General features: G+C 43.7%; 1 protein-coding gene across 3 annotated transcripts; it reads left to right on the top strand.

The window, feature by feature from the left end:
* Positions 1 to 649: 649 nt before the first annotated feature.
* LOC109897502 (protein Hook homolog 1-like) lies at positions 650 to 13,387 on the top strand. 3 transcript variants are annotated; one of them, XM_031833413.1, is made up of 22 exons: positions 650 to 920; positions 4,814 to 4,899; positions 5,124 to 5,196; positions 5,545 to 5,595; positions 5,763 to 5,895; positions 6,711 to 6,778; positions 7,045 to 7,107; positions 7,412 to 7,495; positions 8,643 to 8,806; positions 9,014 to 9,154; positions 9,466 to 9,667; positions 9,888 to 9,998; positions 10,131 to 10,218; positions 10,686 to 10,758; positions 10,834 to 10,974; positions 11,047 to 11,134; positions 11,288 to 11,319; positions 11,573 to 11,655; positions 11,747 to 11,847; positions 11,981 to 12,082; positions 12,241 to 12,309; positions 12,456 to 13,387. In XM_031833413.1, exons 1-22 carry the CDS (start codon positions 849 to 851, stop codon positions 12,612 to 12,614), a joined length of 2,184 nt encoding a protein of 727 aa, XP_031689273.1. In that variant the 5' UTR covers positions 650 to 848; the 3' UTR covers positions 12,615 to 13,387. The 3 variants fall into 3 exon arrangements, with proteins under 3 accessions (XP_031689273.1, XP_031689274.1, XP_031689272.1); XM_031833414.1 differs by lacking the exon at positions 650 to 920 and adding an exon at positions 4,208 to 4,603 and having other exon boundaries at positions 4,814 to 5,196; XM_031833412.1 differs by lacking the exon at positions 650 to 920 and having other exon boundaries at positions 4,610 to 4,899.
* Positions 13,388 to 14,796: the final 1,409 nt, after the last annotated feature.

Here is a 14,796-nt window from a genome sequence, read left to right as displayed (position 1 = left end):
TTTTCCCAAACTAAGATTAAGCCTACTCCTGGACTAAGCATGCTTAATAGAAAATCTCAAATGAAAGTGATGTTGGAACATAACTAACAGTTAGAGAAAAGTTGTGCGCTTAATCCAATATACATTTATGCATAGAATTTATTACACAAGAGACAAAATGTGCCAATATCAGTCATTTATCTATTTATGTATTGATAATATTTTCCCAAACTAAGATTAAGCCTACTCCTGGACTAAGCATGCTTAATAGAAAATCTCAAATGAAAGTGATTTTTAGTCCAGGATTTAACTCAATCTGGGTCTGCGAACAGTGCCTAATCCGGCCCTGGGTTTGGTAAAGGAGGATGGAGATTTTCTTCTCATGAGACCAGGCACCTGAGTTTCCCTAATTCTATTTGTGTCAAACTAAATTGTAATTAAAGGTTAATTCCTCACATGACTCTTTACCATGGTTGAGGTCGAGGAGAAATCTTGAAATAGGGAGAGAAACTCAGATAAGAGGTTAACCAACATTTGATTTTGTTATGTGACTGGCTCCATCGTATCCCCACAGCCCTGTCAGTCAGTCGGATATTCAATCTGATTGGTCTGTCTGTTACAGTCAGCTCAGTGCCATAGGCGTTTCATTCCTCGTTCTTGCTATTTATCCCGTCAATCCCTGATCCGTCTCAACCGAAAACGTAAAAGCGGCGGCTATTCACGTAGAAACTCACGGGGCTTTTACAGCGTAGTGACCAGGAAACATGCCTACATTACACAGTTAGCTCTAGAGATCCAACCGCTGCAGGTGAGGTCAAATGCAGAGGGAAGGGAAACCGCGTCGTTGTTGACAGGTGCAGTGAACAATCATGTCTAGCCTTACCCGACGCGGAGAAATGGAGACTGACAAAGTGGTGTTGTGTGAGAGCCTTGCTATATGGGTAAGTATGTCAATGCTTTCCGCTGTTCATTCAGAGAGCGCTCTAAAAAGCGTCTGATTGCATGAATGTCTACTGTCTTACTGATGACGGTATCGTTTACCTATGGCAGGTAGGTTAGTGTTTGCCCATTCATAAACGTTAACCTTTAGGCTAGGGAGGGTGCGCTTTAGGAGCCAGGACGCTTGCTCTAAACCAGGGATGGGCAACTTTGATGGGGGTGGGTGCCACAAAAAATCTGCAGTCATCAAGACTGGCCGCAGTGGCTCACTGCTCTGTTTACCCCCATCCATACACACATGCAGTCACAGCTGGTCCTAGTTTTTTGGGGGCCCCAAGTGAAATGTTGCAAGCAAAACATTTTAGCAGCCCTCTTGACAGCAGAGAGAAACCATTTTCAGTATTACAGTTAATTACCTGCAGTTCTACACATTGCCATGGGATGTAGAGAAAAATGTGCAGTTTTATAGTTCATTTCCTGTAATTCTACACATTTTGCCTTAGGGTGGGGAGAAATTTGCAGTTTTGTATTTGATCTCAGCGAGGGTAAAAACCAGTTGGTAATTTAACCATGATTACATACCTGGCTAAAGTAATTTACCAATCTAAATCATGTTAGGTGACATGGGCTAATTGAGTGACTGTCAGTGACAACATGAGAAAAAATGCTGATGCAACCAAATTCCATAATTGTATTCTACTATTCTAACTCGAAACATACATTTAGGTCAATTGATCTGCTGGTCTAAACATTAACACATCACTAGCGGTATGGTTTTGGAAACATTTCTTTCATGTCAGTGAGAAATTAAACATTTTCATTAAAACAAAAAGGTTCAATAACTCCACCTTTTTTATAGGGTTATGGTTAGTGTTCCCACACGGCCATATCTCCATGTTACAACGCTTGTTGACAGACCACCTGTGTTAATTAGGCAACTGGGCAGGAAGGGTAGTTTGTCAATTAGAGGCACACAGCATATGGATCTGTGCAAATGTTTTTTATTTTACCTTTATTTAACTAGGCAAGTCAGTTAAGAACAAATTTTTACTTTCAATGACAGCCTAGGAACAGTGGGTTAACTGCCTTCCGGTTCAGGGGCAGAACGACAGATTTTTTACCTTGTCCGCTCTGGGATTCGATCTTGCAACCTTTCGGTTACTTGTCCAACGCTCTAACCACTAGGCTACCTGCCGCCCCAAATCTGCTACAGTAAGTATTTTTATTTTATTTGAATAATTATATCTGATGTGAAACATGTTTCGAAAACCATTTTTCAAGTGATCATTTTTTACCTTTCTAAACGTTAAAACTAGAGGTCGACCGATTATGATTCTTCAACGCCGACACCGATTAATCGGCAGATTTAATTTTACGTTATTATTTGTAATAATGACATTAACAAAAACTGAATTAACACTTATTTTAACTTAATATAAATCAATAAAATCAATTTAGCCTCAAATAAATAATGAAACATGTTCAATTTGGTTTAAATAATGCAAAAACAAAGTGTTGGAGAAGAAAGTAATATGTGCCATGTAAAAATGTGCCAAAGAGAAGATGATTGATTAATGCGTTAAGGCACGCGTATAAGAGCAAAACAGTGTTTGATACAATCAACAAATTACTGTTGTATATCTTGTCATGAATATTTTTCAAAAAATATTTATTTATGCAATTCATCCTTTACAATTGTTCATGCACTGGTGCTTTTGTTTAGGAATACGGCAAATCATTTCACCTGTGCAGCTGGCTGGTTATATCTTTTGTTTCTACTTTGTCAAAATAAGCTGTAACTGAACTTTATTTACTATTCGTATCTGCAAATACATTTGATCAAATGGATTACACTGTATCGTATGGGAAACTAAAATAGGCTGGATGCCAAGGGAAGCCAGGCTTCCCCCCCCCCAAAATTGAAAAAAAATCTAATTCACTAAAATATTATTTAGTCTGTTTCATAATTTTTTCTATTCGCAAGAGGCTGAATGTATCTCACAGTAGAAAGCATCCGAGCCAGTGAAACAGCCTCCCGGTCTCTCTACGTGTAGGCCATCTGATGCTGTTTGGTCTAAACGAGGATGACATTGTTGCCGCCCGTAGCATTGAAGGCGAGGGAAGCCAGCGAGCATCTGGCCTCCCCTGACAAAAAAAGTACAGTGTCATCAGCGTTGAACTAAACTGAGTGAGCGCAACTGTGAATGGTCCTGCCGCAACAACAAAAAAAAGTCATGGGAAGCCCGCTTGGGTTTTGGCATCACGCCTATCAAATCCCATTGAGGACATACATCATTGACAGAAAAACTTGATTTGCTGTATCTCGTTGTGTTGTTGTCCTCTGGTGGCTAGCGAGCTAGCTAGCTAAAATTGGGCCTTTCCATTAGCCATGCATGGAGATAAGGATTTCGACTTATAGTTTTACTTAATTCTCTGTACTGGCCAATGATTATAATCAAACCATCAGAATCGGCTTGGCTTCCCCAGTGATTTTACCCACGCACCGCTACTGAGTGGGTATAAGTTGTATACCTGCTGCGTATACCCTCAACTGTTAATAACCGAAACCAATGTTAATCACTCAGCACCACTGTTCTCAATTAAAATCAGCATAAAAAAGGAGCACATTTTTAAGTGTGTTCCAACTGAGTGAGTCTGACCACATACAATGTTACAAATCCCTTTTGACCTGACAGTCTAGGGGGGGGGGGGGGGGTGGTAATGAGACCCGTAACATAACTCATGCAATTTATAATAGTGACAAAATAAAAGTGAGAACGAAATAACCACGACAACTGAAATCTACCGTCAAACTCAGGGTTTATTTGAAAACACACATTAATGGGGGAGCAGGAAAAGGGGCTGAGCTAGACCCAAGGAAATAAATAAGTATTCAAAAACACCCCTAAGATAGACTTTCAACAACAGCTAACTAACCAAAACAAGTAGGTGGTCCGCCCAGTTCTAACTAGTGTATTTAACAAAGTTAACCTACGGGTAGTGTATGCCCATGGGCGACTTATCTTGTTTCCCCCTTTTCCCACCAGCAAACAAACAACATAACCAAAAACAATACTCACAGATGAGGACAAAGTGATATGGAGGTGCTCAAACAAAGAGGTCAATACATAAAGAGAGAGTGAAACAGCAAGACCTACAGACATGGCATTTACAGAGAGATTGAGTTCAAGAGCAAACAACTGACAGGGGTTTTAAACCAAGGGAAAGGAACTGTGATTGGGTAGGAAACAGGAGGAGGTGTGTCTTCTGATTGATGATTGATTGGTGACTGATTGGGGAGTGATGATTTCCACCTGTGAGGGGAGAAGGAGAGAAAAGAAAAACACACACAGGATACTTGTATCCGTAACAGCGTTTGATGGATACTTTTTGTCTTCTAATGCCTCTGAAGGGGAAAGTAATCTGAAAGTAACCAGTTTACGTTGCTGAGTTTGGGTAATCCAAAAGTTACATTACTGATTACAATTAGAGGTCTCAACCTTTGTCACAGGCTTTCACCTCGTGAGGGAAGCCTGGGAGCTGAGGCTAGTGGTCATCTGACATCATGGAGAACAGTCCTGGAGGGTGAATTATTCACAAATCCACAGTAACAGAGCTTAGAATCATCTCTCTCTGGGGCTGTCTCTCAGTCTCAATACACACAAGCTTCCTCTTTCTGACCAAGGTTTGTCTCTTTTCTATCTGCACACCCATGACATGTGATTGATGGTTCACGACAGGCTTTGCAACTTGATGCTATACGATGAATGCAAATGGAGATCGATATCAGTTTCTCCAACTGCCTCCCCCTTTTCTCATTCCTGTCCCAGCGTCTCCCCTTCTCCTCGGTCTCTACTCTAACCTGTGCTATTCTCACCGTTTGTATCACCCTCAGCTCCAGACCTTCAACACTGCAGCACCATGTACGACTGTAGAGGAGCTGACCACTGGAGCTGCCGTTTCTCAGGCCCTGCATCAGATGTGAAGAACATGCATACGCACACACAATACACAATATATGTCCAGGCTGCAGAGACATGCATTTTTACTGACAGTCTTACCCTGGCTGAATATTAAACACACTGGAGTCGGGTATAAAGCCCAGTCAGATTCTGGGGTTGGATATTTTCTGATTTGAATACGGTTGTTTAGTAGACATTTTTTTTGTCCAATGCTTATGCATGTGTGTGTGTTGTGCAATGCAGAGATCCAGCGTGGTTCAGTGAGAGTTGGCTTGGTCGCATTAAAGAAGATGTTGGGAATAACTGGAGACTGAAGGTGCTGAACTCCATACATACCTCTTTCTGTCCATCCCTTCTCTCCCCTCCCTCTTTCGCTCTGTACTTCCATCCCTAATTCCCTTGCAATCCTTCCTTCCTTCCTCTCTGCTTCCATCCCTCCTTCCCCTCTCCCTCCTTCTTTCCCTCCCCTACTGACCTAAAAAGCCAGTGCGACTGCTCTCTGCTGGCCCTGTCAGTATTTTAGCCAGCCATTGGCCTGTCAGATATCCTCTCCATATCAGAGAAGACTCACTCTAAATGTTTCCATAGCTCACAGTGAGGAGATTCTTTGAGGTGTAAACTTTGTTTTTTTGTAGAGTGATGAGTGTGTAACTTCTTTCTCCAGATGAACAACCTGAAGAAGATCCTTCAGATGATGGTGGATTACTACAATGAGGTTAGTAGAAGCACTGATTTAAAACCCTTTATGTCTGGTTCTATTCTCTTTCTATGTCACCAGGTCCTGAGCCAGCAGATCTCAGACTTCTCCCTCCCAGACCTGGTCCAGGTAATAACTGTTTAATGTCTAGTTATAACTGTTATATTCTCTTTCTATGTCACTAGGTCCTGAGCCAGCAGATCCAGGAGTTCCCCCTGCCAGACCTGGTGAAGGTGGCAGAACACTCAGACCCTATAGAACTGGGACGACTGCTGCAGCTCACACTGGGCTGTGCTGTCAAATGTGAACGCAAGCAAGGTATTACGCTTACACACACACACACACACACACAGTGTATTCGGAAAGTTTTCAGACCCTTTCACCCTTCACTTTTTTTTCACTTTTTCACTATTTTGTTACAGCCTTACTCTAATATTGGTGAAATAGTTTTTTCCCCCTCAATCTACATACAATACCCCATCATGTTAAAGCAAAAATAGGTTTTCAGACATTTCAAAATTATTAAAACATTTTTTTAAAATTCCATTTACATAAGTATTCAGACCCTTTACTCTGTACTTTGTTAAGGCATCTTTGGCAGCGATTACAGCCTTGAGTCTTTTTGGGTATAACGCTACAAGCTTGGCAACCTGTATTTGGGGAGTTTCTCCCATTCTTCTCTGCAGATCCTCTCAAGCTCTGTCAGGTTGGATGGGGAGCGTCACTGCACAGCCATTTATTTTCTGCGGACAATTCCTTTGACCTCATGGCTTGGTTTTTGCTCTGACATGCACTGTCAACTCTGGGACCTTAAATCATGTCCAATCAATTGAATTTACCACAGGTGGACTCCACTCAAGAGTAATGTGTGTAGATTGATGAAGAAAATGTTTTATTTAATCCATTTTAGAATAAGGCTGTAACGTAACAAAATGTGGAAAACGTCTGAATACTTTCCCGAATGCACTGTACACACACACACACACACACACACACACACACACACACACACACACACACACACACACACACACACACACACGCACATGGTGCAGTCACAGACTGGCACCCAAAACAGAAACTATGTGCACATATTAGTTTCCCTTCCTTCCGCTCTCTCTCTTCCTCTCCAGAGTACATCCAGATCATCATGACTCTGGAGGAGTCCGTACAGCATGTGGTGATGACAGCCCTTCAGGAGGTGAGGCTTGGCCTGACCAGGGCCATTCTCTCTGATTGATTTCAAATAGTTTGTCATGCACGGTAGGATCTTACAATTGCCCATTTGTGTTAACAAATCCAGTTACCAATACTGTGATGTTGATAAAGTACATGTCATGACATCTCTTTGGCGTTAGAAAGTCACACCTGTGGCGTGTGAATGAGTAGGATTGACGTTGGCTCTAACCAAACCTGTACCATGTCGCGCTCTCTCTCTCTCTCTCTCTCTCTCTCTCTCTCTGTTAGCTGATGAGTAAAGAGAACATGGCCCAGTTTGGAGCAGAGCCACCGGGGGACGTAGAATCACAGGTGAGAGGAGGAGATCCACTGTGTTTGGCCTCTAATAGTCTGTTGTGTTGTTGCTGACAGTTCATATCTCTCTAATGTTGACACTGGAGGACCTGGAACAAGAAGTGAGAGGAGATCCACTGTGCTAGGTATCTAATAGAATGCCGTTGTCTTTATTATAGTTGTTGTTGTTTGCGTATCTCTCAATAGTTGACTGCTTGTCTTAGACTCTTTAATTAGTACTGCGATATTACTCATCTCTCCTTGGAGCTGCTGAAGTAGGCTTTAGAGCTGTATTGTTAAGTGTGTGTGTGTGTGTGTCTAGTTGAAGAAGGCTCTCGAGGACCTGGCAGATCTGATGGCAGAAAAGGAGGAGCTAGCCCAGCGCTGTCAGGAACTCGACGTACAGGTATATGCAGATTTTAAATACTTTATTTGAATCCACAAATCACATTACCTCATAAATGATTCATACATTTCAAAGGTTGTTCATACGAGGACACTTAAGGAAACAAAAAGCACCTTCACCTCCACACAGCTAGGCTGCCCATAACGGCAGGCTTGCAATCTGAAGGTCACATACTGTAAGCCTATGTACGTGGCCGAGGATGCCAAATATCAATGACACACACACACAACCCTGGTACTGTATAAACTGGGTCTGTGTTATGTGCTGTGATGCCAGAGGCTATTGTCTGTGGCTGGTGTAGCAGAAGGGCTGTGGTTTTACAGACAAAGCCACTACTCTCCCCCTACCTGCTCTCTCTGCCATACCCTGCTCTGTCTGGCTGGGGAAAACCATAGTACAGGACACATTTCTGCTACTGGTTACTGATTAGGTCAAGTCCATGTTGTATGGGCCTCTCGTGTCTCCAGATCGAGTTGTTACAGTAGATCACCAGTGTCTCTCTTCAAGGACACACAGAGAGGTAAGTCAACATGGCTACTCGTCGTCAAGGCGGACAAAAAACATCTAATGCCTGGTTGCAGAGGCGGATTAAAATATCTATACCCTGTCGTGTTCTCTGTCGCTAACGTATCACTCATTTAAACTACGTGGTGTGTTCATTTGTAGTGTTTGGGAACAGGTGGAGAGAAGACACTGGGTTGAATAAACTTTTTTTTTTATGCACACACACAAAGCTTCTATTCCCAAGTATTGTCTCTGACATAAAGCATGACTAATGAACAGAGGAGAGGCTGTGTCAGGGAGAATAACTAACCAGCCTTTCAACCTATTAGTCAAGATGTTGTTGAAGGTTTTGTGTGGCTTCACTGCACTGTACTTTCAGGGTGTAATAATGATGCTTTGTTTGTTGAACAGTTGGTGAGAACGGGTCTTTCCCACTAGAGATGAATTGATGCTTATCACATCTCTCAAAGACTCTTTTAGTTACCTTTCTCCCCATTCTTCAGGCATCTGTGACCATGTGGTCCCTCCTTAATGGATAAACTGTAAAAAAAAAATGGGGGTTGGAGCTTAATGTTCTCGCTACTAATTCATATTTTGGGATTAAGACACAGCCCACCTCTGACCCTAGTTTGACCCTTGTCAGGTGACGGTCCTTCAGGAGGAGCGGAACAGCCTATTAGCTGAGAACGACGTGCTGACGGACCGAGCCAATCAGCTGGACTCGTTTGATGACCCGAGCACGCCCTCCGGACGGAAACACAGCCAGCTACAGATACAGCTAGAGACACTACAGGAGGAGAACTTTAGGTGTGTGTGTGTGTCATGTGTCCGTGAAAACAAATCGCACTGGAACGACTCTTAGAGTTATTCATCACAGCACTTACAGATGTCTCTCTCCCTCTGTGTGTGTGTGTGTGTGTGTGTGTGTGTGTGTGTGTGTGTGTGTGTGTGTGTGTGTGTGTGTGTGTTTGTGTGTGTGTGTGTGTGCGTGTGTGTGTGTGTGTGTGTGTGTAGGCTAGAGGCAGCTAAGGATGACAACCGTATCCACTGTGAGGAGTTGGAGAAGCAGCTGATTGAGGTTCAGCATCGTAACGACGAACTCACCAGCCTGGCAGAGGAGTCACGAGCACTTAAAGACGAACTCGATATCCTCAGGTGTGTTTGGTGGCGTTCTAGGTCCTTTATTTCAGTTGTAATCATCAGATCTTCTGAGATGTGCATCACTACCTGGAATGTGTATAAATGGGAGTGGGAGAGAGGAAGTAGTCAGTTTGAGGTAAGGGTATGTAACCTTTATTTAACTAGGCAAGTCAGTTGAGAACAAATGCTTTATTTACAATGACGGCCTACAGTAAGACCAGTAAGAATGTGTTGTTTAGGCCCTTGCTTTAATCGATTTGCCTGTTTTATTTATTTATTTATCTTTATCAATTCAATTAAATGAAATAAATTATAAATGTCTGTAGGAGCTGTTCGGACCATGCTGTGAAGCTGGAGGCGTCAGTGGAGACATACAGGCGTAAACTGGAGGACCTGGGAGATCTGAGAAGACAAGTCAAACTTCTGGAAGAGAAGAACATGACCTACATGCACAACACTGTCAGTCTGGAGGAGGAGCTACGCAAGGCTAACACTGCCCGTGCACAGCTAGAGACATACAAGAGACAGGTGAGACATGCCTGAGAATATACTGGAAACAGAATAATTCCTAAAGGTGTCCCCTCCCTTCTGCCCTGTGGGTCTGACAGAACTGGGTTGGGAAAAGCAATATGCCGGAACTCTGACGCTTTTGCCCTTACTTAGCAAATCGTCTCTGAGGAGACATAATTTTGGAATGGCAAACAGCCAATCAGGGGGCTTACTAAATCTACTTCCTGTTTCCTACCAGGTCCAGGAGCTGTACCGGAAGTTGTCAGAGGAGTCTCGGCGGGCAGACAACCTTGCTTACGAAAAGAAGAAGTTTGAAGAGAAACATGACGCCGTGATGAGGGAGAAAGAGGTACAGACTGGATCCTAACACTTTCTATTCCAACCTACCTGATCCCCCTGACATGCAAACACATTAGGGGAAGGAATGTTTTAACAATAATCTAATGCTGTTGACTTGTCTCCTGATGATGATGGTCATCAGAGGATCATCATTGAGCGAGACTCTCTGAAGGAGACCAATGAGGAGCTGCGATGTAACCAGGCTCAACAGGACCAGCTCCTACAAGCAGGTAGCTCATTGGACCATCACATTGACAATGTAGACTGATTGGTGCTGCATATGATTGGAAAACAGATTTACTGTAGTTGAGGTTTGGTTTTCGTTGATAAAGTGTTGGCGCGTTCGACATTGCCGACGACTTTAAAGGCTAGTCGAGACTGACTGATCTACAAATCACCATGCTTCATAACTTTTGGGGCGGCAGGTTGCAAGTTCAAACCCCGAGCTGACAAGGTACAAATCTGTCGTTCTGCCCCTGAACAGGCAGTTAACCCACTGTTCCTAGGCCGTCATTGAAAATAAGAATTTGTTCTTAACTGACTTGCCTAGTTAAATAAATAAATAACTACTCAATGTTATTTTCAGATCAGTTAGTCACAATTTACCCATGATACATCACAGTTTCGAACACCGCCTGTGTCTTTCTGAAGCCTACAGAGACACGTGGCTACTGATCTGCTCTCTGTTTCTCCACAGGGATGGCAGGGATGCCAGCTGGTAGTCCAACCCATGATAACCTTGCTGCTGAGATCCTACCTGTAGAGTACAGGTAGTAATTTAATAGTTGTTTGTTTTGTGTGTGAGACACTGACTGCACTAACTGTGTGTGTCCTTGTCAATACAGGGAGAAGATTATCCGGCTCCAGCATGAGAATAAGATGTTGCGTGTGCAGCAGGAGGGATCAGAAAATGACAAGATCTCTGAACTACAGACCCTGCTAGAGGTGGCACACAGAACCTGCTCTGAACTGGACACTGACAACAGGTAAGCTGTGTGTGTGTTTTTTACTTCCGGTTTGACTGTGATGTACTTCCTGTGTGTCTGATGTACTTCCAGGTTAAGCAGGGAGAGGGTCACTGAGCTGCAGCAGCAGGTAGAGGATTTACAGAAAGCCCTACAGGGCCAGGGAGCCAAGACTGATGACGTGAGTTCAACCAGACATATAACTTTATAGGATACCGCTATATCGAACATTAACCCTAAATATTGCATAATACTGCCTCTCATATGTACAGTAGCAGCTGTGAGGTAACAGTATCTGTGTGTTCGCTATCTTACAACTGCTCTTTGTTTGCAGTCTCACCTGAAGAGGAAACTGGATGCTCATATGTAAGTATGGTCCATACTGCTTTGTGAGACCTCTATGGCTGCGTTTACATAGGCAACCAAATTCGGATATTTTGTTTCACTAATTGATATTTTTGACCAATCAGATCAGCTCTGAAAAAGATCTGGTGTGAGTAGATCTGATGTGATTGGTCAAAATGAGTGGGGAAATTATCAGAATTGGGGTGCCTGTATAAACACAGCCATACTTCCTCCTGACAGAGACATTTAAAAAGTAAGGTGTTTTATTATCCAGGGTGCAACTGAATGAGGCGCAGGATGAGATCATGAAGAAGAAAGAACTCCTGGAGGACTTGCAGCCAGACAACACACAGACCTGTGAGTACAACTACAACAACCATAACGCGACCACAACAATGGCGGTATAGTACGGAGTAACCCCAGTGAGTGTTGTCCGTTTGTCCCTTAGCTCTGAGACTGGATGAGCTGATGGCTGCTCTGAAGAAGAAGGATGATGACATGAGAGCCATGGAGGAGAGATACAAGATGTACCTGGAGAAAGCACGCAATGTGATTCCTTAATCATTCATTCATTCTTCTCACATCCAACTAGCAGCTGGACAAAAAATAACAAGTGCAGAAAAAGAACATGCCTCTCTTTGCTGCTGCTCCCACCAGTGATATCTCTGTCTCGGTGCTGTAGGTGATCTGTGCATTGGACCCCAAGCTGAACCCAGCCACAGCAGAGATCCAGGCTCTAAAGAACCAGCTGACGGACAGAGACAAGAGGATCCTCAGCCTGGAGGTAACACGGATCTTTAACCCCTGGCCCTGAACTTTGGCCCTTAACCATTAGCCATGAGGCATTCATTGACATGGGGATCCATAGTACTTATCTCACAATGCACTCACAACCTCTTGTATTGATCGTCTCTCTCGTTCTCTCTGTGTCTCTCGCTGTAGAGGGAGTGTGAGCAGGCAAAGCTGAGAGAGTATGAAGAGAAGCTGATTGTAACAGCATGGTACAACAAGGTTAGAACATGTAGTCAGAATAGACACGTTGTATTTTCTTTTGAAAATAAAGGACAGGAATGTACCTTTTTACAAATGTTACTTATACAGAGCTTTTGTTCCAACTCAATTAAACATTCCTGTTGCATGTCTTCCACCCCCTTCAGAGTCTGAGCTTCCAGAAGCTGGCGATCGAGGCCCGTCTCGGGGGTCGCTCCATCTCCATGGTGCCCCCAGTTCAGTCCTTCCTGACCCAGCAGCGCCAGGTCACCAACGCTGCCCGCAGGAACCTCTCTGTCAGCGTGCCTGCCACCACCACTAAGTAGACCTGGGATGGGTGACTACTGAGGTGGGCCAGCGTGTGTACAGGCTTCTTCTATTAATGTTGAACCATGATTAGTTCAATCAGGTGTGTTAGTGCTGGTCTGGAACAAAGGCCTGCTGACACTGCGGCCCTCTAGGACTGGGATCTCCTACATCTGACGTAAACAAACAAATGGCTCCTCTCTAACTTTTTTCCAGAAATGTACACTCAAGTGACCTTAAGCACATTAGTTATCAGTCCCTGGAGAGGGGACAAGCATGCACTGACTGACTTGAACATGAGCACTTACTCTAACCAGGTTCCCTCCTCACTGATACACCAGACGGTAACAGTTATACTCCTCACTACAGTTGAGGATGTTTATTATCTCCGGTAATGAGTTTGGTCTGGCAACCCTACCAACATGCTTTATTAGCTTAGCACATAGCCTAGCACATAACACTGACTGAGCCCTACAATATACCTGTGTTAACCTAGCTAGCAGCAGGCTCTGACTAGCAGTGATTCCTAACCTTGACATATCCTGACATGTACACTGAGTGTACAAAACATTAAGAACACCTTCCAAATATTGACTCCTATGCCTCCCACAGTTGTGTCAAGTTGATATGGATGTCCTTCTGGTGGTGGACCATTCTTGATACACATGGGGAACTGTTGAGTGAGAAAAAACCCTGCAGCGTTGCAGTTCTTGACACAAACCTGTGCTCCTGGCACCTACTATCATACCCCATTCAAAGGCACTTAAATATTTTGTCTTGCCCATTCACCCTCTGAATGGCACATATAAACAATCTATGTCTCAAGGCTTTCACCTGGATTCACCTGGTCAGTCTACAGTTGTGGCCAAAAGTTTTGAGAATGACACAAATATAAATTTTCACAAAGTTTGCTGCTTCAGTGTCTTTAGATATTTTTGTCAGATGTTACTATGAAATACTGAAGTATAATTACAAGCATTTCACAAGTGTCAAAGACTTTTATTGACAATTACATGAAGTTGATGCAAAGAGTCAATATTTGCAGTGTTGACCCTTCTTTTTCAAGACCTCTGCAATCCACCCTGGCATGCTGTCAATTAACTTCTGGGCCACATCCTGACAGATGGCAGCCCATTCTTGCATAATCAATGCTTGGAGTTTGTCTGAATTTGTGGGTTTTTGTTTGTCCACCTGCCTTTTGAGGGTTGACCACAAGTCCTCAATGGGTTTAAGGTCTGGGGAGTTTCCCGGCCATGGACCCAAAATATTGATGTTTTGTTCCCCAAGCCACTTAGTTATCACTTTTGCCTTATGGCAAGGTGCTCCATCATGCTGGAAAAGGCATTGTTCGTCACCAATCTGTTCCTGGATGGTTGGGAGAAGTTGCTCTCGGAGGATGAGTTGGTACCATTCTTTATTCATGGCTGTGTTCTTAGGCAAAATTATGAGTGAGCCCACTCCCTTGGCTGAGAAGCAACCCCACACATGAATGGTCTCAGTATGCTTTACTGTTGGCATGACACAGGACTGATGGTAGGGCTCACCATGTCTTCTCCAGACAAGCTTTTTTCCGGATGCCCCAAACAATCGGAAAGGGGATTCATCAGAGAAAATGACTATCCCAGTCCTCAGCAGTCCAATCCCTGTTCCTTTTGCAGAATATCAGTCTGTCCCTGATGTTTTTCCTGGAGAGAAGTGGCTTCTTTGCTGCCCTTCTTGACACCATCCTCCAAAAGTCTTCGCCTCACTGTGTGTGCAGATGCACTCACACCTGCCTGCTGGCATTCCTGAGCAAGCTCTGTACTGGTGGTGCCCCGATCCCGCAGCTGAATCAACTTTAGGAGATGGTCCTGGCGCTTGCTGGACTTTCTTGGGTGCCCTGAAGCCTTCTTCACAACAATTTAACCGCTCTCCATTAAGTTCTTGATGATCCAATAAATGGTTGATTTAGATGCAATCTTACTGGCAGCAACATCCTTGCCTGTGAAGCCCTTTTTGTGCAAAGCAATGATGACGGCACGTGTTTCCTTGCAGGTAACCATGGTTGACAGAGGAAGAACAATGATTCCAAGCACCACCCTCCTTTTGAAGCTTCCAGTCTGTTATTCGAACTCAATCAGCATGACAGAGTGATCTCCAGCCTTGTCCTCGTCAACACTCACACCTGTGTTAACGAGAGAATCACTGACATGATGTCAGCTG

The sequence above is a fragment of the Oncorhynchus kisutch genome, linkage group LG10, assembly GCF_002021735.2.
Source record: "Oncorhynchus kisutch isolate 150728-3 linkage group LG10, Okis_V2, whole genome shotgun sequence".
Lineage (NCBI taxonomy): Eukaryota > Metazoa > Chordata > Actinopteri > Salmoniformes > Salmonidae > Oncorhynchus > Oncorhynchus kisutch.
The sequence above is the reverse complement of the archived record's forward strand: the minus strand, read 5'-3'. Positions and strand labels throughout refer to the sequence as shown.